The sequence below is a fragment of the Micropterus salmoides genome, unplaced genomic scaffold (genome assembly GCF_014851395.1).
Source record: "Micropterus salmoides isolate LMB-PRFRI ecotype aquatic unplaced genomic scaffold, ASM1485139v1 Ms_hic_scaffold_22, whole genome shotgun sequence".
Taxonomy (NCBI): domain Eukaryota; kingdom Metazoa; phylum Chordata; class Actinopteri; order Centrarchiformes; family Centrarchidae; genus Micropterus; species Micropterus salmoides.
This window is the reverse complement of record NW_024041373.1, coordinates 15,022,939-15,045,027: the sequence shown is the minus strand read 5'-3', so window position 1 is coordinate 15,045,027 and position 22,089 is coordinate 15,022,939. Positions and strand designations below refer to the sequence as shown.

At 41.5% G+C, this 22,089-nt stretch overlaps 2 protein-coding genes across 2 annotated transcripts; both read right to left on the bottom strand.

The window, feature by feature from the left end:
* Positions 1–2,742: 2,742 nt before the first annotated feature.
* On the bottom strand, positions 2,743–7,618 carry nkx3.3 (NK3 homeobox 3). Its single transcript, XM_038736845.1, has 2 exons — positions 7,188–7,618; positions 2,743–6,653 (listed from the first exon to the last, which is right to left on the bottom strand). The coding sequence occupies exons 1-2, from the start codon at positions 7,468–7,470 to the stop codon at positions 6,133–6,135; spliced, it is 804 nt and encodes a 267-aa protein (XP_038592773.1). The 5' UTR covers positions 7,471–7,618; the 3' UTR covers positions 2,743–6,132.
* A 2,889-nt stretch (positions 7,619–10,507) lies between these two features.
* Positions 10,508–13,493, bottom strand: nkx2.3 (NK2 homeobox 3). The gene is made up of 2 exons (XM_038736844.1): positions 12,822–13,493; positions 10,508–11,762 (listed from the first exon to the last, which is right to left on the bottom strand). Exons 1-2 carry the CDS (start codon positions 13,279–13,281, stop codon positions 11,122–11,124), a joined length of 1,101 nt encoding a protein of 366 aa, XP_038592772.1. The 5' UTR covers positions 13,282–13,493; the 3' UTR covers positions 10,508–11,121.
* Between the last annotated feature and the right edge of the window lie 8,596 nt (positions 13,494–22,089).

The following is a 22,089-nucleotide window of genomic DNA, read 5'->3' as shown; positions in this document are numbered from 1 at the left end:
TGCATGTGCATGCATCTGTGTGTGCCAGCGCAACACAGGTGCAGTCAGGGACACTGAGGAAGTAACAGGCCTCCTGCCCTTTGAACTTGATCTTGAAAGAAAGCTGTCTTCCCTTCCTGTCAAATAAGCTTAACTGCTATGCCTTCGAGCTCTAGTCAGCACAAACTGGTCTGGTGAAAACCGTGAGTCATTCATTTATTCACGAAAAGCATTCACACCAATTCAAAAGTTTTTATTACACACTTGTCTGAAAAAACTTCAGTGACAGCTATCATCAGCAGTGATTTATGTGGAAGCCGTTAAATGTTGATGCTTTATTTTTTAATCCATTTCATTTTCTTCAAAGTGGCTGACAGTCCTGATAACAAAGACAATTGCTAATTTGTTACCAACCTTTAAGAATTTCTTCCACTGGCAAACAGCTTCAGGAAGGATTGGTCCAATTTACATTATATCCTTCAGTGTGTCAAGTGGACTTTTGTGTGCATGTGTTTGTGTGTGCGTGTTTCCAGAACTCCAGAGATGCAGAATTGGTTCAAGGTTTGGACAGAATTTCTTGAGTCTCCGTAGTCTTGTGAAATGTATTCCTCTTCCTGTTCAGTTAATGATGTGGTCTAAATAGTTTAACACGGGGTCTGAAAGACCAAAAACATGGCACAGATGAGTTTTACATGAGGAGGAAAACTACTGTAGAGGTACAAGAGAGAAAATAAAAGAAGCTCCAAAGCAAAGTTTTCTTTAAGCTGCAAGCAGGTGAGAGGAAGGCAACTTTAGGTGACAACAAGCTGGCCTCAGAAAAGACACTTTGGATACTCTCTGTTCACACAGCAAGGATGAGAATCTCTCTCATAGGAGGTGCGGCGAGAGAGCAGGAAAAGGAGAGGGAGGAGGGTACTTTGAGAGGCCGTAAGTGGGCCTGAGTAGTCCCTTTATCAGCCCACTGATAGGAGACTTCTCTCTGTGTGTTGGAGCTGCTCAATGCTCTCCTTGTCTCTGCTTATCACTGCTAATTAAAACATTTGGATTCCTCTGAGCTGGCTCTGGAGGAGTGTGTGTCTGTCTGAGCATGTGTGTGGGAGACATGAGAGCAGAGAAGAGTCAGAGGAAGGAACTGCAGCAGCTTGGAAGACTACCTCTCCATCTAAGGACAGAGGAGCTCAACACGTACTCACCCTTACTTTCCACTCGCTCGTGAGCTTCACCTTTCTGCTTTGCCTTAATCTGCCTCCAAACACACTCAGACTCTCAGCCCTGAACATGCTGTATCTCCTCCTAATGGACAAGAAACACAAAAACACACACACACACACACACACACACACACACACACACACACACACACACACACACACACACACACACACACACACACCATGAGGACTGGACCTGTGCTACTTTCCCAAAATGAGCTTGTTCTGGGTGGGCTCATCTCTCTATTCTTTCTAATCCTCTCCATGACTAATGCTTCTGCTCTGACAAACACCGAGCTGGTGTCACTGCTTTTCTTTACATGCACAATACCACAAGCCCTCGGCCACAATCACTGCTGGGTGCTGCACTCTGCTCTCAGCTTAAAAATTGGTAACAGAAAACTGTAGAGAAATCAATCACACAGCAGTAAACTAACCAACACACATAAAAGAACCATGTGGTCTGATTATATCGAATCAGTTCAAATTGGGCGCAAAGGTGTGATATAATTCTTTTTGAAGCAGGGGCAGGGCTTTTGAGTGCTGATGCGGTTAGTGTGATGGATGTGTCTTCCCCAGGGGGGAGTTGATGTCTTATAGCTTTACTGTAAATGTTTACATTCCAACATGCACTGATGCTATCTGCTAATAGTCTCTGGAACAAGCCTGAAGAGTCCTCTGGGTGGGATTATTTGCAGTGTGTGTGTGTATCTGTGTGTGTGTGTGTGTGAGAGAGAGAGAGAGAGAGAGAGAGAGAGAGACCAGGTCAAAGGGAAGCCAATCTGTCTTTAAACAGAGGTATTAACTATGACCCCTCTCCTTCCTGAGTCCTGCCCTGTGTCTGCCGAGGGCCAACGCATTAACAGCAGTGAAACACTCGCTACTGCCTCATCTTGTTTTCAAAGTCAAACATTTAGCTGTTGTTATAATTGTTTCTGATAATAAAATCAGCAATTGGCAGAGCATGAATCGTTTTAGAGGGCGGCCTCTCCCAGTCTGGCTTTCGTGTGAGCTCTATTTCTTTTCATATTAACCAGCTGTCTCAGTGCCAGCAGCAGTTGTGTGTGTGAAGATGATACTGTTTAAATCAACAAGGCCCTTGAGAAAATGAATCCTGTTACAATGGGCGCATCGGAAATGCATATGTAATTGCTGCTCAGGAGCCCTGTGAGAATTCTTCCATCAATAGATCTGTATCTTAAAGGTGCAGCCAAGCATGGATTAGGTGAGCACTGTCATTCCTATGTTGCTCACTGTAGCTCAGCCCCACCCTCAACACATTCCTCCAAGCTGAGAAATCTGCAGCAACATAAAAGACAACAGGAAATGACCTTTCCACTGGCATTAATAAGTTTTAATGTTCTGTTCAGTTGTGGAAGCTGTTGCTTATGATTGTTTGAAGAGGCAGAGGATCGTGTTCTTCTGCACTACTGTCTGGCTCCTTTCATATTGACATACATGCAGTAATGCTTGATGGCTCAGTGAACTACCACCTGGAACAACACACAACTGCTGAGATATGGGAAGAAACACACGCAATCAGACAATAATGCAAGTTTTAAACAAACCCCAAGGTTAGCCAAATGTATTTGGAAATGAAAACAAAGGCAAACAGTAAAATTATTGCTCAAACTGTCTGTTGCAAACATCCTGGTTCAACTTGGACCTACCGCACTTGGGATTATTACAACATTTATATTCAAATGAAGTGGTTTAGATAACATGGCTAAAATGTTGGCTTGTTTGCTAACCTCTGTGATCATCTGACTGCTTGTGTGTCTTTCCCCAATTAGACAGTGTTGCAGCAATGTTGCTATGCTCTAAGATATCAGCAACAAATATGAAAATACCACCTAACTTGTAATACACTAGAAGGATCCACATGAATAAGTTAAGATAAGGGGAACTCCCTAAAATAAAACCTTTGCAATGTTCAACCAACTTATGGATGAGGTCCATAGTAATGAAAATCATCCTGCACAGTGTCACTCACATTTTCAAGAGCCTCATTAGTTCTTGATGGGAATATACATCAGTGTGACATCACAGACTGGGTGCAGGAAAAATAAATTTTGTGCAGTCACGGTAGACAGCAATAACTAAAGCAGCTATTCACCAGCACAATGTGAATAATCAGAGCACACAGAAAGTGGCATACCTGGGAGCCTCAATGCAACCGCATGACCTTTTCTGCATAGTCTTAGTCATCTAAGTCTTTAATAGCAAATACACGCTGTGTAAATGAAAATGATTAGACTTAATGGTGACTTACAGTCAGACAGTCAAAAGGAGGTGTGTGTTTCCCTCCCTCGCAGAAACCTGTTGTGTCAACCACTTAGGGTAGCTTGAAGTGGTGTTTTGATTTAAGAGATAAATGAGGTTTGGGCTAATGCCAGTGTGGCACAAGGTGATCCTCTCTGCCAAAACAGCTTGTTGTGCAAAAAGGGAATTTGACGTAGCTATTGAACATCACAATTCTTTGATGTCACAGCCTCTTTAATGTCATAACATAGTAATAATAATATTTGCCAGGCAGGGCACTACCTTCATCGTAGGCAAATACTCGCAAACATTTTGTACATGAGCACACAGTTTACCTTGTAGTGTCAAGGTGATATCGCTGAACGTGTTGCACAAATATCTTTTTCTTTTTTAAATATGTGGCCCTCTTTTATCTGTTTATCTGTGGTAATTAAGTCAGCAGCCTGCATGCTATGTTTATGCCACACAATTCTAGCAGCTAGTGCAGTTAACATTGGTAAGAACAACCAGTTTAGGATTAAGCCAAAGCACCAGTAAACTCACTTAGGAATTCTGTTTTTATTTTCCTATCAAGTGTGGCCATTGTGTATATACCTTTGGGATGAGGGTGTAGTCTTTTCAGTAAGGTATGATTAATGTGTGCTGTCTTGCGCAGCCCAGCTGGATGGTGCAACATCTCCATGGTCTATTGACCCTCTCTGACTCATGCAGCACACAGTAGAGAATAGGCCTACGCATGACTCTTTACACACTTAAAAAAACTATAAAAAAAAAAATCAACAATAAACATTCACCTTCTAATAATCATCTGTTTGAATCTGTGAAATTAGTCAGTTTTGTGTAATACGAAAATAAAAAGTAAACAAAAAAGTTTGTTGTCTGCATTACTTTGCATGGAACTAGGGTATTACATTTCCACACACACGCTTTTTAAAAAGCGTACAGTAAGTTACATGCCTGTGCCCAGCTGACTACTTCATAATCTGTTGCTTGAGTACTGTGTGGGGGGAACCCATACCGCGTACACACACAGACACTCTCCAAAAGATTTCTAAAGGTCCATAAACCTAATATAAAGAATGTGTTCTAACAGGTGTTATGTTGAGTTTCATGATCAATAAAGATGTCCCATAAATAAAATAAATACCTACTAAAAGTGTCAGAGTCTCGGTCATGCTACTGGCACGTCAGGATAAGTTACTTTCTCTCGTTGGGTTTGTATAAATTCAGGATTCCTTTCTGCTCTGTCTGGTCACTTAAAATGGACTGTTACTGGCAGTCATTAAGGAGGGGAAAAAGCAACATATGTAGATCATCCTGGGCTCTTGAGAAACCCAGTGAGGAGCCGTTGCTGTGAACTAAAAGTGAGTCACTATCTGAGTTAGCATACGGTATTTACATCAATACATTTTTGTTAATCATTTTTAAATAATGCTAAAAATGCAACTATATATTTTCAGACCCACTGGAATTATTTCACGTATTTGTATAAACTGAACAATTTAAAAGCATGCATTTTTGTTAAGTGCAGGATATCAATTAAATCTTAATATTCAGTTTTTAAAATTGAACCCTCCCCTGCATTGTTAATATTTTATTTGGAACCTACCCTTGACTTTAAAAAAAACCCTGCAATACCCTTGCTCAAAAAAAACTCCTTCCACCATTTAAAAAACAAACAAACAAAAAACTGAGGAATTTAAGATGGTGTAATCAAACCATAATATATTTATGAATTTTCCCAAACTAGCAAATTACAGGAAGAAAAAGTGATCTCCAAATTTATGGCAAACATCACTTGCTTTTTGTTATGACTAAGAATAAAGTAAAGTAAAGGAGACTTTTGATAACATTTAGTGTGATTAAACCATGAAACAGAGACAGAATTGTTGTCTTCTGCATACTGCAAAACATGCATTTATGACCCTCTTTGCACGCTATAACCATCATTTGCAATTATTTAATTCTCTTTTTTAATTAACCCCACAAGGGAATGCTGAAATATAAAATTGGGGTGATAAAAATATCTTTTTTTCTGCTCTCATATGTCAGAATGCTTCCCCCTCAGCATAACAAAGAAATACATGGCCATCTTGTTTTCTGAGCTCCCCTCCTGATAATCATTTGTGTACAGTCCATTATGTCTTTTAAAAAGATAGACAAAATATTAAATAAAAAAAGTAGAATATAAGACTATTTGAAAACTACCCAGCAGATCAGAGAAAAACGTCTGACCAAGTTAGCTGTATTTAGCCTTTAAATTATTATTTTGTAGCAAAACGCAAAATGATAACCAAACTCAAAGCTTTGTCTTAAATGCTACCGATTTCTTCAGATAGTGATCGGCTAATCTAATCAATCGACAGTCTCAAAGAGCTTTGTAATGCCTCTTATGCTCACACTGATCTGCCCCGGATTATAACTTTACAGAATATCTCTAAATGTACTGTAGCTAGTCATGGTGAGAGAGAGGTGTGCATTTTATGGACCCTAAATAGCAGGCCAACTTCTGATACTGTTTGTCTTTTCTTTTTTTTAAGTATGCCAAACTGGCTTCTAGTAAGACAAAAAAAACAAAAAAAACATTGCTTGAACTTATAGTATACAGTATACAGAATTGCAGCAAGCTGCTAACACCTTGAGATGGGAGAGACACTTCAAGTCATGTGTTCTCTGGAGTTCAGAGCATCCCTCTACACAACATGCTGTTCATGCTCCAGGGCTGGCAGTAGTAGTGCAGGTAGGGGTAGTACTGGTAGGCCTGGTACAGTGGTACAGTGGGGACGTGTGCTCCGTTCGCCTGGTGGTACTGCTTTTGATTGTCCCTCACCAACACTTTCACTGCTACCTTCTTATGTGAGCTGTAGGCCGCCAGCTCAGCCGCCACCTGACGCCGTTTGGTTTTATATCTCCGGTTTTGGAACCAGATTTTCACTTGGGTCTCTGTGAGTTTCAGAGCTTCTGCCAGATCGGCCCGTTCAGGGCCTGAAAGGTACCGCTGTGCGCTGAAGCGGCGCTCCAGCTCGTAGACCTGTGCGTGAGAGAAGGCCGCCCTGGAGCGCTTCTTAGTACCGGGCCTGCACTGCCGCTCGTCGGGTGAACAGCTGACCGTGTCCCCGCTGTGGTGACATCCCTCCTCCTCTGCCTCCTTCTCCTTCTCTTCGTCCCGCCCCACACAGTGTGGTTGCTGGTCTGCAGCGCCTAGGAAAGACAATATGTGTGATGAAAATAAGTGTGTTTTCTCTGTCGCCAGGAAAGCCTGCTAAAGCTGCTGACTGAGAGTCAATTTCAATAAGGTGCTGATGCTGGCCAGTATGACGTTGTCATCTTCTATCCCTTCCACAATGTCAGAAAGTGAAGGGACATGATGAAGTATGTAAGGCTTTTAGATCAGGACCTTCTGGTTTTTTCCAATTGTCCCACAGCCTGAATAGCTTTCTCAAACAACAAAGTCTAACAGGGCAAAAACCCCACCTTTAAAATTATCGAGCTATTAAATGATCTGTCGTGAATTAAAACATTTTTTATTTCAAAAAAATGAGACAAACACGCCATTTAGGCGAGACAAATTCACCCCATTCAGCAATCTTTAATCACGTGTCTCATTTCAAGATGCCACTTTGTGCAAATATAATCGAAATGCAGGAAACTGTCAACTTTTTTTCACATTTGTTGCAGTGTAAAACCACAGAGTCTTTATAATTCCTTACTGCAGACTAGAGAAAACCTGCTCACCTTCTCTGCGCTCAGTCTCCTCTCCTGTGGACTCCTCGCTGTAGGCATCAGATCGGTGGTGTCCAGCAGACAGACTGAGATCAGCAGGAAGTCTCTCCGGGTAATTGCGGTTCTCATACGCGTCTTGATGAGACAAATCAGAGACTCTCATACTACCATGCCCTGTGCAGATGTTACGCTTTGGTGCCCGGAGCTCCTCTGTACTCCTGGCACCGGGCTTCCCCCGGGACTCACGTCCGGTGAGGATGTCTTTGATGGAGAAGGACGAAAAACTTAATGTCATGATGAAAATAGGCGCACGGATATTTCCTCACTCTCGCATGCGATTTATTTGGAGGCATCAAGAGATCATCCACTCTACAGCAAAGTTTCTAACTGATTCGATCTTTTCACCGCTCCCTTTAATTGCTCTAATTTAATTGTGGTCCTGTCTGCTAATGAACAGCCTACATCAGGAGCTGTCACGTCTATTACAGTATTCTCAGCAGCAGTAGTAGAGGCTAAAGTTAACCGTTGATAGGCTGTTTTCTCTGCCTGGTCCCTCCTTCGCGCCGCCCAGCTCCATGCTGATGCTCTGCGCTGTAAAGTGAGGACGGAGGGACACTGATTTTGCAGACGAGGTGTTTCACCTTGGTATGGTGATTTTTATTAGCGAGACATTATTCCTAAATGTTAAAAGCTCCATATAACTAAATTTTGCTTTTCAAGCCCATGGAGACGCCGTTGAACATTTCAAATATACGGTAAATATTTGACATGATTTAGAGACTCAGAGTGGATGTTGTCAACTATCCTTGCAAAATAGAGCAGTTTCAGTCAATGTTGGGTTTCCCAGATATCGATTATGTGTGAACTGTAGTAAGAATATCTGATGCGTAAAGTTCGCTAACGTGCGTAAAAACTCCAGCTTTCGCGTGTGAGAATGTGGCTTCAAATCCTTTTACATTACTGCAGCCCACTATTGCGTATGAGGTGTAACTAGTATACAACTTTGTTTTTAACCACAATACTCTGACAGGACCATTCTGATTTGAAATTGCCAAATTTGCATCCATTATTTAATCTTGACACAGCGTATGATTGTGAATTTTAACAATTGTTCTGTTATTAAAAAAATACACGAAACACTTTTTAATCGTATAGCTCGAGTAGCCAGAGATTTTAGAGGCCACGGTCCCTTCAGCCACGATGTTTGTAAACAAAACCCACAACAGAAATGTCACTGAAAAAGTGAGACTGACCATAGAAAAAGTATTTTACTGTAAGGGGGGTCATCCTGCCTTGTTGCTCAATCAAGTGAGTAGCGCCACCGTGTGGCAATGATGCATGTTTTCCAAAGTTAAGATACCCCCACCCCCACACACACACACGCACATTACACAACCAGGAGACCTGCCCTTCGTTTAGGAGACGTGAAGACAGAAGCGGTGATCTGCCTCCTCTGTGGTGCTTTCTATTCTTCGTCTGACTAAACACATACGTCTCCCAGAGCGCAAACCAGCTCTAGGGTGTCCGGAAGGGAAACATGGAAGTTCTGGCACATTTACAACCAAGAGATGCCCTCTCCGCATTGACAAAATGTAATTTCAATTCAGCAAAACCGTGTGGGAAATAGCTTATTACTGAATAACATACTTGCTATAAAAAGTTGTGTTACTGTTGATAATCATTTCTGAATGAAGCAGCTTTTCCTTTATTCACTCATTCACTCACTCACTCACTCACGCACTCACGTACTCCCTTACCCTTACTTAGCAACATGCCTGCTTTATAATCTGCGTTCAAATACACTCATATTTTCCATCTCCCTTTTCCTTTGCCCGCTAAGCAGTTTCCTCCTGAACTTGCACGCGCACGCTGCCTCTGGATCAGTCGTCTTAACCAATTTAAACTGCATTTGCTTACTATTTGCTTTCATTCATTAAATCTCTACAGACATCAATTACTGAAAATATATTGTGTGGTAGAGTTATGGTCTGTTACGCACAAAATGTCTGAATAAGTCTGGGCTGCGTGATGCACCTACTGGCTTCCACAGTCAAGTCAAGTCAAGCCAGCTTTATTTATATTGCGCAAAACCACAAGTTTGTCTCGGGTCTGTGCAACATGCATGCGATCTATCCTTAGACCAGTCCAAATTCATTTAAATGTTTACCAAAAGCCTAATTAAAATTGCATGTTGTTTAACTTTACTCTATTATAATGTAATGATGTACAAGGGCCACCTTGTGGGAGAGCCTCAGCTCCATCTTCTCCGCGCACTTTTCCTTCTCTATATTTGGGCTCTGGTTCTTTTGCGAGCCCCTTGAGTGGTTGCCATTGCAGACTTTGTTTTGGGAAACTCCATGCCTAAAACGCAGCGATGAGCCGAGCTGCTATCTTTGGAAGCACAAGATAGCGATCTCAGCGCCTGTCAGAGCAGCCACGGCCAGGCCGCGTCCTCAGGCATCGCCGCCCTGTCGCCAGCTCTATTTACACTAGTGACTCTGCAGCACTTAAAGCCGACACCAGGTATGTTCCACCGGCAGTGCGGTAGCCAGGGGAAGTGGCCAGTGGGACTATCACAGGAGACAAACACTGTTTACGTTGCCACTCATCTCCATTAATAATTTCTGCGTATTCGACCATGCTTTAGGTGAAGGTGTTTGTCTGAAGTCAATCTCCAATCAACAGCGAGAGAGTGTGATTATGTGGTAAATGTTGGTTATTTTATAATTATGATGTAATATAGGCTAATCCTAAAAATTACTACTAATCCTTTTTATTTTATTTATTATTATCATTATTTGGATAGTAGCATATATGGAATGATGTATTTCTCTGTCACGCGTCAACGACGAGAAGCTTTTCCAGCAATATTTATCATCCAACCCTCTGTGAATTTACTCGCTCTGTGGGTCCCGACGATGCTGGCTGTCTGGTTAATGTCCATCTCCTAACCGGACATTAGCTCGCCTCTAAATTCTGTCTGTTTCTGGTTCTTCTCTCAGACCAAAGTCTACCACAAGCTTTCTCACAGGAAAAAAAAGGAAGAAGAAAAGTTCGTTTGGCTTGAGGAACTGTTTCAGACGATGAGAAACTGTTACCAAGTATATGGCTTGAGGAACAAACCCAGCTCAACATTACCTTATTTTAGTTTCCTTTCCAGACTCATATGAATTTTGAAATGCAAAAACACGCCAGAGACGTCCAAGTAGGCATGAAAACGCTGATTTTCACATAAATGTATATTATATTTGTTTAGGTCCCAAAGTTCCATGTGTTAAAAAACAACAAACGAGCTTACACACACACAAACACACACAGTAAATTAGAGTCAATTGTGTCATTATGTTGTTTATGTTTAATTTCATCATCAGTTTTATAGGATACCGTTTAATCACTTTGTTTAACTGTTAAAAGAAAAAAAAAACCATAATACTATATATGATTCCATTATCCAACAATTGTGGTCGATATTGACTCTTTTAATTCATTTCGGGATCGAATTAAAAAGACCTTGTTAGGCCAATATTTTATTAATTATGGGCTAAACATAGAAAGTTGCGTTTGTATGAAAATTTCCAAACAATTTCACTCATGTTGCACATATCATCTTTTTTCAACCAGAAAAGGCCACATTACGCATAGGCTCATCGGCAACATTCAGTCCCACGACCAAATATCCAGCAGTAGGTTTAATATGTTTTTTTTTTTTTTTTAACACTGTGGCTCAGAGACAAATGCGCATATACTATATGGTTTGGATCTCAGTCAATGAGTTAGGGTTTCCTCATAGGCCCTCATTGCTTTACAATCAACTGGCCTATTCTGTCTGTAATGTGTTACATAGTTTTAAATTGTGCTTTCATTGCATTGGCAGGTTGACATGCTTGAGTCCATTCAGCAATCCCAGAGAAACGTCTCCCAGCTGTGATTGTGCGTAAAGACCGCGCTACCATGCCCGGATGCCCTGCAGAGTTCCTTGGCAGGGCGTGACGACTGGTCCTTGGGGAGCCTGGCTTTGCGTCTGTGGACCGAGGTTTCCCAAATTCATGTTCATAAAAGCGTTAGCAGCGGTGTTGCTGGGCGGCAGAGCAGGTAAACTAGAATAAGTACAAGAGTAAGTGTTAGTATACACCGAGTTGTTGTAGCTGTAGGCTGGATAGCCGTTGTAGCTGTACGGGTTTGGAGCTCCGACTGTGTAAGAGGTGTTATAGTTCTGTGATCCAGTCAGACAAGGCCTCCCGTCCCGGACAAGCACCGGCACAGCCACCCTCCTGGGCGGCGGCGGCGGGTGGTGGTGATGGTGATGACCTGCCATCTCCAGAGTCTTGTCCTGCCGCTGCCTCTTGCATTTGTACCTCCTGTTCTGGAACCAGATCTTGACCTGGGTGGAGGTAAGTTTCAGTGAGCTTGCCAAGTGCTCTCTCTCTGGGGCGGACAGGTAACGCTGCTGCTTGAAGCGCCGTTCCAGCTCAAACACCTGAGCCTGGGAGAAGAGGACGCGGGGTTTCCTCCTGGTCCTCTGCTGCTTGGTGGCGGGCTTCTCCGAGTCTGGATCCTCACACTCACCCCGCAACGCACCGCAGCTCTCTGCATGGAGAAGAAACGTTTAACTGCACTTTAAAGCTAAAACAAGACCTGCAGTATTTTGAAATAAATATGACTAATATCAACACACCATGATATCGCAATCTCCTCACACTGACATTACCATGAATTCATTTATTTTAAAGTCTTAATTTTATTTAAATGTTGAAGCAAAAAGTTTCCCGTAGCAAATCACTTTGTTGCGGATTTTAATCCCTATATTTTCCTATATATTGCATTATTTCACCCCACAATATTGATCTTCAAATACTTCAATCTAGATTGGTAATTGCTTTACCAGACTTTACAAAAGGTGATTTCAAAGAGGACTTGAAAGAGTAAATTAGGAAGACATTTGATGAAGTAGTATTTGTCAGTTAATTTTTAAACTTTAATGAATCAATGTTCAAATCTTGGAAATTTCATGGTAAATGTATTTTAAATTAATATTTCTGCAGATTTTTTTTCACGATTAAATTTAAATTAATTTGTCTAAATCTAAGAAATTGTGAATCAGTCTTTAAAGGTTTGGTGTTTTCTGTACAATTCCGCTCAGCGACTCATATGTTGTTGTTTTTTTAAAACACCCAGATCAGTACAGATGTTAACAACACTTAAATGCCTGCCAGCTTTACGCACAGCAATTAAGTAGCTGGCGGCTAGTGAACAGTATAGAACAATACTCCTGTTATTGTGGGCGTCCATTGTGCAAGGTGTGGCAAGGTGCTGTGTCATTACAGAAAAAAAATTAAGTTATTAAACGACCATATATATATATATATATATATATATATATATATATATATATATATTTGCAAACATGCCTAGGAGCTATTCCCTCTGTGTGCATTTGCTCATGTTTGTATTGTCAGTCATTATTTCTCCTTTTTTGCAAGACAGCTATATTACTACTACTTATAATAATAATAATAATAATAATAATAATAATAATAATAATAATAATGACATTTTATTTCTAAAGCGCTTTTCAGTGTGCTCAAAGACACTTAGCACAATCATCACTTTACGATTACCATATTTATCATTAGACTGTGCACTCACTGGTATCTTGGTCCTCCTGCTCGGTCTCCGGCCGGAGGTCTGAAGAGTGGTTCTGCTCCGGGTTGCCGAACATCTCGACCGCCAGCCGCTCCTGTACAGTCAGCGTGTTGAGGTACGACATCCTCTCCTCGCTCTCCGAAATGCCGGAGCTAATGGGACTTGAACTGTCCCTACCTGCCAACATGCAGGAGGGCGGTGAATGAGAGCGGAAGGGTTTGTTTGGGAAAGGCCCCGGCTGTGCCAGCGTGCCAGAGAGACCGAAGCAGGAGATAAACTGGAGCTGGTGCTGCTGAGATTGTTGCTGCAACTCTAACTTCAGAATGTCCTTCACAGAAAAAGGCGTGGTAGAAGAAGTTATGAGCGGGCTGGGAAGCATTATTATTACCGCCAACAGAGAGATGACAGATAACAAATTGTCAACAGACCCAGAATTGGACCAAGTTGTTTCCGGAAGGCGCATAAAATAAGTACATAACCCGAGCGTACACCTGAAAAATGGTCTCGCACTGCCTGCTTTTCGTGCCGACCGACGGTCTGTCTTTCAGCTGTGGCATCCCTCTCCTCTGGCTGTGTGTTTATGGCTGGAGGGCTGAGAGAGAAAGAGAGAGGTCGATCCTGTTTGGTTAGCTGAATTCAGTTATCTAGAGAAAGAGCTGGGTCAGCCAAGATGCTGTCCTCTCCCTTTCAGTGACGTCCTGAAGCGGGGTGGGGTAGGGGGACAGATAGAGTCAGCCTCTCTCTCTCTCTCTCTCTCTCGTCTGTGTGTAGGTGTGTGTGTCAGGAAGATATATAGGCCTAATTTTTAAAATAATATTAACACCATCGACTTCCCTCAGATTGTTAAAGTTGTTGAAGGTAAGGACGTTTTTATTATATGCTTTTTTTCCAACAGAAAACAGTAGCACCGAAAAAGCCTTTTCATTTTGTATAATTAAAACCTTTATACAGCTAAATCCTTAAATTGGTGCGGCACCTAAGTAATTGGTTGAATTTATCCGGTAACTCCAATAGCATATCATTTTCTTGTTTCCGCTGAATAGCACCCACGACTTCACAGTTCTTCCCTTCATCACTACGGTGGTTTGAAGATTAGGCATATCTTCGTTTCCTGTATCGCCAATCCATGGATAAGATAATATGCCGCAACTGTGGGAAATGAGATAAAGGACATGGAGAATATAAATTTAGCAGTTTGTAGTTTATTTTTATGTCTCCTTAATTTGAGAAAGTTGTGGGATATTTATTCCACAAATATTTGGCCACGCCGATGCACTCCCTTGACATTAGGACAGTGTTTCCAAAAAAAGCCCCGAGTAACGTATTACAAGACAGTTTACTCAATTCAACTGTTCCATTTCTTATGTGCCAATAAAGCCCAAAATTGCTTTAATATCGGTTCAGAAAAGTTTTAATTTGATAAATTGGTTCTAAATCCCTTAATAACAACAACAACAACAATAAAAACAACAATAATAATAATAATAATAATAATAATAATAATAATAATAATAATAATAATAATAATAATGCACCTGCTTAAAAAAGTTATGTTAGGTTTAGTTCTTTACGTCGGGCACATTACTTCAGTAACGGATTCATGTTAGCAGATTAGCAGTATTCCCCACGTTTTTATGTATATGTGACACTTCTCTTGAATTTTACCTTCACTCCAAAGGGCAAACATGCTGAAATGGGACACCTCTCTCCTGGTCGCCTATCTGTGGACAAGTGCAGGCGCCAGGGTCTGAAGGCCCATTGCTCCTTAACCGCGTGGAAAGAAAGGGGGGGGGGGCATGCCGACATAATCTCATCCGCTCACCATCAACAAGACGCTGTTTAGATTAGGGCAGCGTCTTCCTCTCTTCTGGAGATCTATGTCTTTAAAATGGTCAATTTAAGTGGAGGGGGAAAGCAGGGAAAGGAATTAGATCTGCGGAGAAAATAGGCATTAGTGTACACAAGGCTTTGAGCAATTCCAAAGGCGCGTCCCGCAAAAAGAAAGAGATTTTGGATGGTCAGTTGAGTTTGATGGAACAGCCTACATTATTTTTGTCAAGATTGACTTATAATGTCCTTATAAGTTATAAGGACCATGGTCATTTTTTACACTGTCGAATGTGATATCCCTCGAGTTGGGTGGAATTTACGAGTGCTTAAGTGGTATGTATGTGGCTCGTAAAATACTTCATAAGGCAGTAAATTTGGTCAATTTGTTTCCCAAATATTTACCCAGTATTGTTTATTGAGTGCAATGATTCAGACCCAACAGACGAACCACAGAAATCAATGTAAGTTGCATAATGACGACGACGAAAGGCAAGGGATAAAAATGCATTAGGCTATCTAAATGCTTAAAACTGTAATGGTTTTAAGAGACTATCCGCGACAGAGAGAAATGCAGTCAATATTCATGTGAATTCAAAGCGCCACGCGTACAGCCTCGCGAGTCCTCAACTGACCATCATCAGTGGTCTTCGCGTGTCATCGGCAGCCCAAAATGTGGCCGAGCAGAGATGCGTGTTTACGGAGCGGAAGAGTCTGTTTCCTGCCTGTAACAAAACCCAGACTCTCAGAGAGTGTCAAGGAGCTGCTTGGTGCTGAATGCGACTCTCCCATACATCATCTTCATCTCAGAATCGTCGCGATAAGCTGGGTAGTAAGGTCAGGCCCACAGCAGAGGTCAGAGGCTGCAGAGCTCTGTTTCCTGACGCTGAACAAAGACTGTAACTAACTAAATATTTATTTTCCACCTCTGCAACAGTCACATTTCAATCATTCCTCTCAATTCACTTTCTGGTGAGTTTCTTTAGTGTCCTGCCAGGCAGTGCTGAACATGTTTCTTCTTGCCCCCTTCTCCCTTCTCTCCCTGTCTCTGGCAAGCTAACCTGTTGAAGCAGTGTCTTCTCAGCAGAGTGGCAGGTGTACAGTCTTATCAGTGGTTGCAGGCCCATAAGACCCAATCCACTTGGCAATTTGGGGTTGAATGTTCTCTAAAGGCAGCAGATCCCCGAGCACAGAATGGACGTTTGATGACTTGGTAATGACTGCAATTAACTTTCCCCATGTGGTCTCTGCTCCTGTAAAGCCGAGTGGTGATTGGTATCTGATGGTTTTACCGCAGTAGTAAACTCTGGGTGAAGGAAGCGTCATCACCTCCAGTGTCTGTGCAAGCCTCATGTGGCGTATGTGTGTGTGAACGCGTGTGTGTTATCGTGACATGACAGAGCTTTGCAGAGGAGCACTTACCCTCTTTCTACAGAGGAGCTGGTTTGTTTACAAGTGTTACTATAACAGCCTGGATGTGTGATGAGGAACTGAAGTATGACTATCCATTTGTCTCACAGTACCTACGATAAGCCCATAACAACAATAGATTGTAACATTAGGAAAAAAGATAAGCTCAAGTGTGTCCATCTGTTTTCCATGTTGCGTGTCAGTCCAAGAGTGATAATTAGAGATCTAATAGGGTGTGATAGCTTTTCCCCAGCATCTTGCATTAGGAGAGCGTGGTGAGATATGGAAGCGATGAGGATATAAAGGTTTAAAGACCTTGAAAATGTAGAAGAAAGCACAAATACATGCAGAATGTTTGCCTCATGCAGATCATAATGTGCTTTCCATTTTCCCTTTTATTTCATGGTCATCTGTAAGAATGGTATAAGGACTAAACTGTTGTGGGTCACTAATGGCTCAGGTCTTCTGGGTCCCGGAAGGTGAGTCTTATCAGCAGCCTATGTGATGGTGTCAGTAGCCAGGACCCAGACTGTGCTATTGTACCCCTGCCTGGGCCCGAGTGACGGATGACAGCACCTTCTCACTGGAGGAAATGAGGAGGCCAGAGGCGAGCCTGGGGGGCCAGATTTTTAGCAAAACCCTGTTCTCCCCGACTTACCTTCGGCTCTGAAAGTGGCAAATGTTCAACAGTGGTGGTCCTTTAAGGTGATAGCTAACTTGCATGTAGCAACAGTGCATCGGGGCTCATTGTGTTCACCAGGTCAGGAAAAATGAAATTAGGTTTGTTTGAAAGACTGTGAGAGTGTGTTTGAGAACCAAAGCCCTGTTATGTGTATCAAGGGTCTAATGTGGAGAGCATGAAAGGAGGAAGTGAAGTCAGGCCAGTCTGGGTCCCCTGCCCTTTGCCCTCCCTTGGGTCTCATAAATTAGCCTGCTGTAATTCTCCCCCAGATGGCTTTGCCTCAGCAGGTGTGTGTTTGTATATATGAACATTAACAGGAGGGATGTAAGGGCTGTTATGTCTGTGATCTACGGTGTTGGGAATGTAATTTGTGAGGAAACATGCAACCTAAATAAGCTTATCCTCTGAGCTGCCTCACAGGCCACGCAGATAAAGACACTGCAGGGAGGCGGGCTTTCACTGAAAAGGATGTGTGGGCCTTGAATGTTCCCTCTAGCTGCTTGCATGTTCTGTCCTACTTGGCCAGAGCCGCTGAAAAAGTATTAAAAATATCAAAAGGTTGAATCAAGTTCAGCTTGCTGGTGGAGGGACTTTCTCTGACTTGCTCAGGCAGTAATGGCTCTCTTGGGAAAGACAATGTTGCTGTAAAATAAAAGCATGCATGCATCCTGACTTCAAGAGGTAAACATCCTTGAGAGAAAATGCTACTGTCTCTCCAGCAACCATGGTGGTATCTTTATCAAAGTGACATTTTGTTTTGGCAAAATGCTGACTCCTTATGAGTAAAGTCTAAGTTTTGTAAATAATTACTGTACAAAATACCAAGTAATGCAGTTTCAGCATAATTTCTTGCTGTTAATAATGATTGCTGTTGGTAATGCTGTAGCTCAGATTGAATGTCAGCGTAAAGAACAGGGAGACTGTCCTTCAACTGGACGACTTTGATCCAAGACCCGGTGTTAGCAGGTATCCGGCCTCATTTAGATATTGAGTCCCTGTTCTGTAGCTGACCCTGACCTCTGACCTCTTTGTGAATGGGAGGATGAAATCAGATGATCTCTGCCTGGGAATGAATAAAATCACACATCATTAGTGATTGTGAGAGACATGGTCAAGTTTCTTGTCACCTATCATTTTTTTGTTTGTGGCAGTTTGCTTTATGCAGACAAAAAAAAAAAGCAGTCAGGGTAAAAATTCAGACGTAAGTCTTCCACTTCCTGTCTTTGTTTCTTTGCATGCATATTTGTATAAAGCTGCAGTCTGGAGAGCCTGAGTTGGCCAAAAGACAACATCAATCAATTAGAATAACACACTGTAGACCTTGGGTTTGAGGTTCTGCCCAGCCTTGTGGAGTAAAGGCCACATCAGTGAAAAGCAGTGAGTGATAAGAATATGAACAGACCTTTAAAGACATTATAACACTCAAAGTCAAATCTTACATTTGAATTACATAAAATTGTGAACAGTACTTATTTATCAAACTTCGTAGTTTTACTTTAAAGCACTTTGTAACTTTGTTTAAGAAAAGTTTTATACCAAATATGTTTATTAGTATTAGAATTGTTAGACATTTTGGGAAATACGCTGATTTACTTTCTTGTCAAGAGTTAGATCAGAAGATTGATACTCTCTGATAAACATAAGGCTACCGGTACAGCGAGTAGCAGGTTTGCCTAGCTTAGCACACAGGCTGAAGACAGAGGAAACAGCCTGGCTCTGTCCCAGGGTAACCAAATCTCTGTGAATCTCCATAAAACCATAACTACAACACTTTGGTTTTTGTACAGGTGGAACAAACAAAAATATAAAGTGCCAATTAATGAGCTTTAGAGCTGCAGGTAGGTGGATTTAGTTACATTTGGAAGGCGCCACGCTAGTTGTTTCCCCCTGTTTTCAGTCTTTGCGCTAAGCTATGCTGCTGGCTGCGTATCTCTATATTTATTTCACAGATAAGAGAGTGATACTGATCTTCTCATCCAACTCAAGGCAAGAAAGTGAAAGAAGTGTCTCCCACAATGTTGAACAATCCCTTTATCTTGTGTGAGTGGTACATGTTATGACACCATTAGGATTTCTCTTCCACCAACTCAGATGTATTACTGATGGTAAATCTGAGAAGTAGTTATTGTATGATCTGGAAAAATTTAATTTGCATCTAATTTGAATACAGTAATCCAAGAATGTGCTGTCAGTCACACATACACATACTAATACTACAGGTATACATCCAGTGTGTCTTTCATCAGATGTACATAGAGAGCAATGGGTAAATGTTTGCATGCACAAGAAAAAACCCAACGGATTTCATGTCATGATATCAAATGGAGCGCACAAAGGCATGTACACACACAAACTTGCACAGACACAAATACACTAGTCGGAATGTAGTCAGGCACACAGAGCGCTGATGTCTGTTATTGCATGCATGCTCCGTCAGTCATTCGACTACACGGAGCGCAACAGGGAGGTCCTGTGCTCTTTGTTGTTGCTGTGTCTAGCCCCTTGTTAGAGAATTGATGACACTGTCTTTGGAAAACAAACAAGGCAGGAAGCTAAAAAGGTGGTCACTCACCACGGCGCTCTGACCCAGAGACACAGGGGCCATCGCAACATGTGAGCAACGCTGCAACATCCCCCTTGGAATGTGCTGCAGTGTGTGTGCACACGCTCCTGTTTGTGTTTCAGTGATACCACAGCTGGAATGTGACTGTCTTGTGCCTGAATGTGTGCCTTTGTGTGTGTTTTAGTGTCTGCACAAATGACAACTTGCATGCAAAATGAAAACACTGTGATAAAAGAAACTTTGTTGGCGCTACTCTTTTTTTTGGGGGGGGGGGGGGGGGGGGTCATATTTGCATTACATTGCCAGATGCCAAAATAAATGTTTCACACGTCAATGTCAAGGAAACGCAGAGAAGGTGTTTGGCTGACTAACTCATTGATCTGGATGTGACACACTCCCCCTGTGGGCACTGTCTTGCCAGAGGCTACTCCTGTCACTCCTTGCTCTGACACACACTTCACATCACAGCTCAGACCGTGGACCCGGGGCCTCCCCGGTACGTACACACCAAACCCTGCCCTGGGCCCCCGAGCCTTGTTCTGGGATCTCAAATCCCATAATTGCATGGCTGACAGTGATAGCTAACATAGGAGACACCCTCACCTGGTCGGAAAGAATGAAAACATCTACTGTCAAAGTGAAGCGGGGAGATGCGTGGGGGTGGTACCAGGTATGGGGAAAGTAAGTAACATCTGGGACAAAACAGGAGGTGAAAATAGTAACTCACTGTTCTGTGATAACTGGTATTTGGAGTAATGGTGTCACTTTTGTAAAGTATTCTATATCAGGTGAATGTAAGGCCTAACTGAGTTTAAAGCAGTATTCTTTTGTTTTTGGCGATATGGGCAACATTGTTATATTGTGACAGTATGAACAGCTGCCTATTTACACATCCAGCAATTTGGCAATTTGACCCCTTGTTAGTATAGAAATATTGATCTAGTGCAGCTTTAACTACACAAGCTTGGTTGGTCCACTGGTCTTGAGCTGACAGAAATGTTAAGAGCAGAACAGACTTGAAACTGATCTTGACTATTAATTACTAAAGACATGTTTTAAAACACATATAAATACTTTGCTTGAGAAAAACTGGATCTGACATTGTTTTTCCACAAAGTTATTTACCTTACTTTATTACCTAATTATAAATGGCATCTACTCCTTCTCCCTCACAGATTAATCTAGAGACTCTATGAATATGCAAACAGTGTGGGTGAAGTTGGACACGATGTAACTGAAAAGTCCTTTCTCAGTTAATGTGTGCTGGAGGTTTCAATTTTCCACATGACACTTGTGCATAAGGTTGGTACTTACTTGACTTCCAAACTAGCTGTGGAGTCACAAAATCCTGCTCGTATGAGTGCATGTTAAAATGATAAAAAGAAATAGCCTTTTAGTGTCAAATTCTACACACATATCATTATGCACAGTGAAGGTTAAACATTGAAATGATACAATAAGCAAAACAGCAGGACTTTAAATAGACATTAAATACCAGTTAGAAGCCCTTTTAAAGAATGCCTAAATTTAACTACACAACCTCAGTTGGGCTATTCAACAGCCTATTTGTTCACAGTGTAATTAAGAGCAAGCACTGACTTATTAGCATTATCTGCGAAATATCAAAAATAACAGTTAGTGCTATGCAGAATGGCTTTTCCAGAGTGTTACTGTATTATCTACATTGCACTAATCCTTTTTTGCTCATATTGTGATTTTTTGCACATCCTTGTTAATTATCCTGTATATTTGTATAAATATTATAGTATTATTTTGTGTACTTGTACATTTTTGATTTCTTTACCTTTTCTATATCCATATTTCTATATTTATGTTAATGTGTACTGTTAAGCACCTCCTATGTGAAAATGTACCTGTCAATAAGTCAATAAGATGGTGAAAGTGGAGCTAATTTTACTACTTTATATTCTGTTCACTATTTAAATCTATAATAAGGCATCAATGCATATTTTATAATATGATCAAATGCTCGTAATCTTAATCTGTAAAGTAACTAGTGACTACCGTAAAGTTAATAAATAAATAAATAAATGTAGTGGAGTAAATGGTACAACATTATCCCCCAAAATGCAGTCAAGTAAAAGTATAAAGTAGTATAAAAGTACATATGCCTGAAAAGTACCGTATTGAGTAAAGCCATTAGTTAGAAGTTATAAACCCTTTATAAAATATCCCTTATTAGAAGGAGGTATTGTGTTAAGGTATCCCACCATCACTGACTTCAATCACACAAACTAGGTCAAGCCTTGCAACCTTCTCTACCAGACAGAAACACAAAGTTTTGAGGAATCAAATGCGCTTTGCCCGGACTCCAGTGTGGCCGAAAAGCTTTTCAACATAGTCATGCTACTGGTAGGGGAGAGCTGGCTGGAGTGGCCCTCGTTTATCAACCACTTCAGCTCCTGCAGACAGCTGCGGGGAGAGCGCAGAGGAGCCAGCATGTTTACACCAAAGCCCAGCCTAGGCCTAGGACAGAACAGATGGAAATCCTTGTACATACTCATTTACACAGTCCAACATGCACTCACTCAAACAGTGTCAAGACCAAGCATAAATAGTTGTCTGCTCAGGTAGGGTTCAAATGAACATTTATAATGGGATGTACGGATTCGCCTTCTGAAACAGAGCACGCAGTGTTAAGAATTAAGCCATGCCAGACAAATATCTTGTCTGTGAGTTATTTGATACTTATATGTGTTATTTTATCCATCAATGTTAAATATAATCCTGTGCAGAACAAACTCATGCCATGAGTAGTTCTGGTGAGT

Excerpts from the sequence above, each read along its gene's own strand:
- nkx3.3 (XM_038736845.1), bottom strand. The coding sequence starts at position 7,470 with ATGACATTAAGTTTTTCGTCCTTCTCCATCAAAGACATCCTCACCGGA. Across the intron at positions 6,654-7,187 it reads GGAGACTGAGCGCAGAGAAG|GCGCTGCAGACCAGCAACCA; the intron begins GTGAGCAGGTTT and ends TGTCTTTCCTAG.
- nkx2.3 (XM_038736844.1), bottom strand. The coding sequence starts at position 13,281 with ATGCGCCTTCCGGAAACAACTTGGTCCAATTCTGGGTCTGTTGACAAT. Across the intron at positions 11,763-12,821 it reads GCAGGAGGACCAAGATACCA|AGAGCTGCGGTGCGTTGCGG; the intron begins GTGAGTGCACAG and ends TTCTCCATGCAG.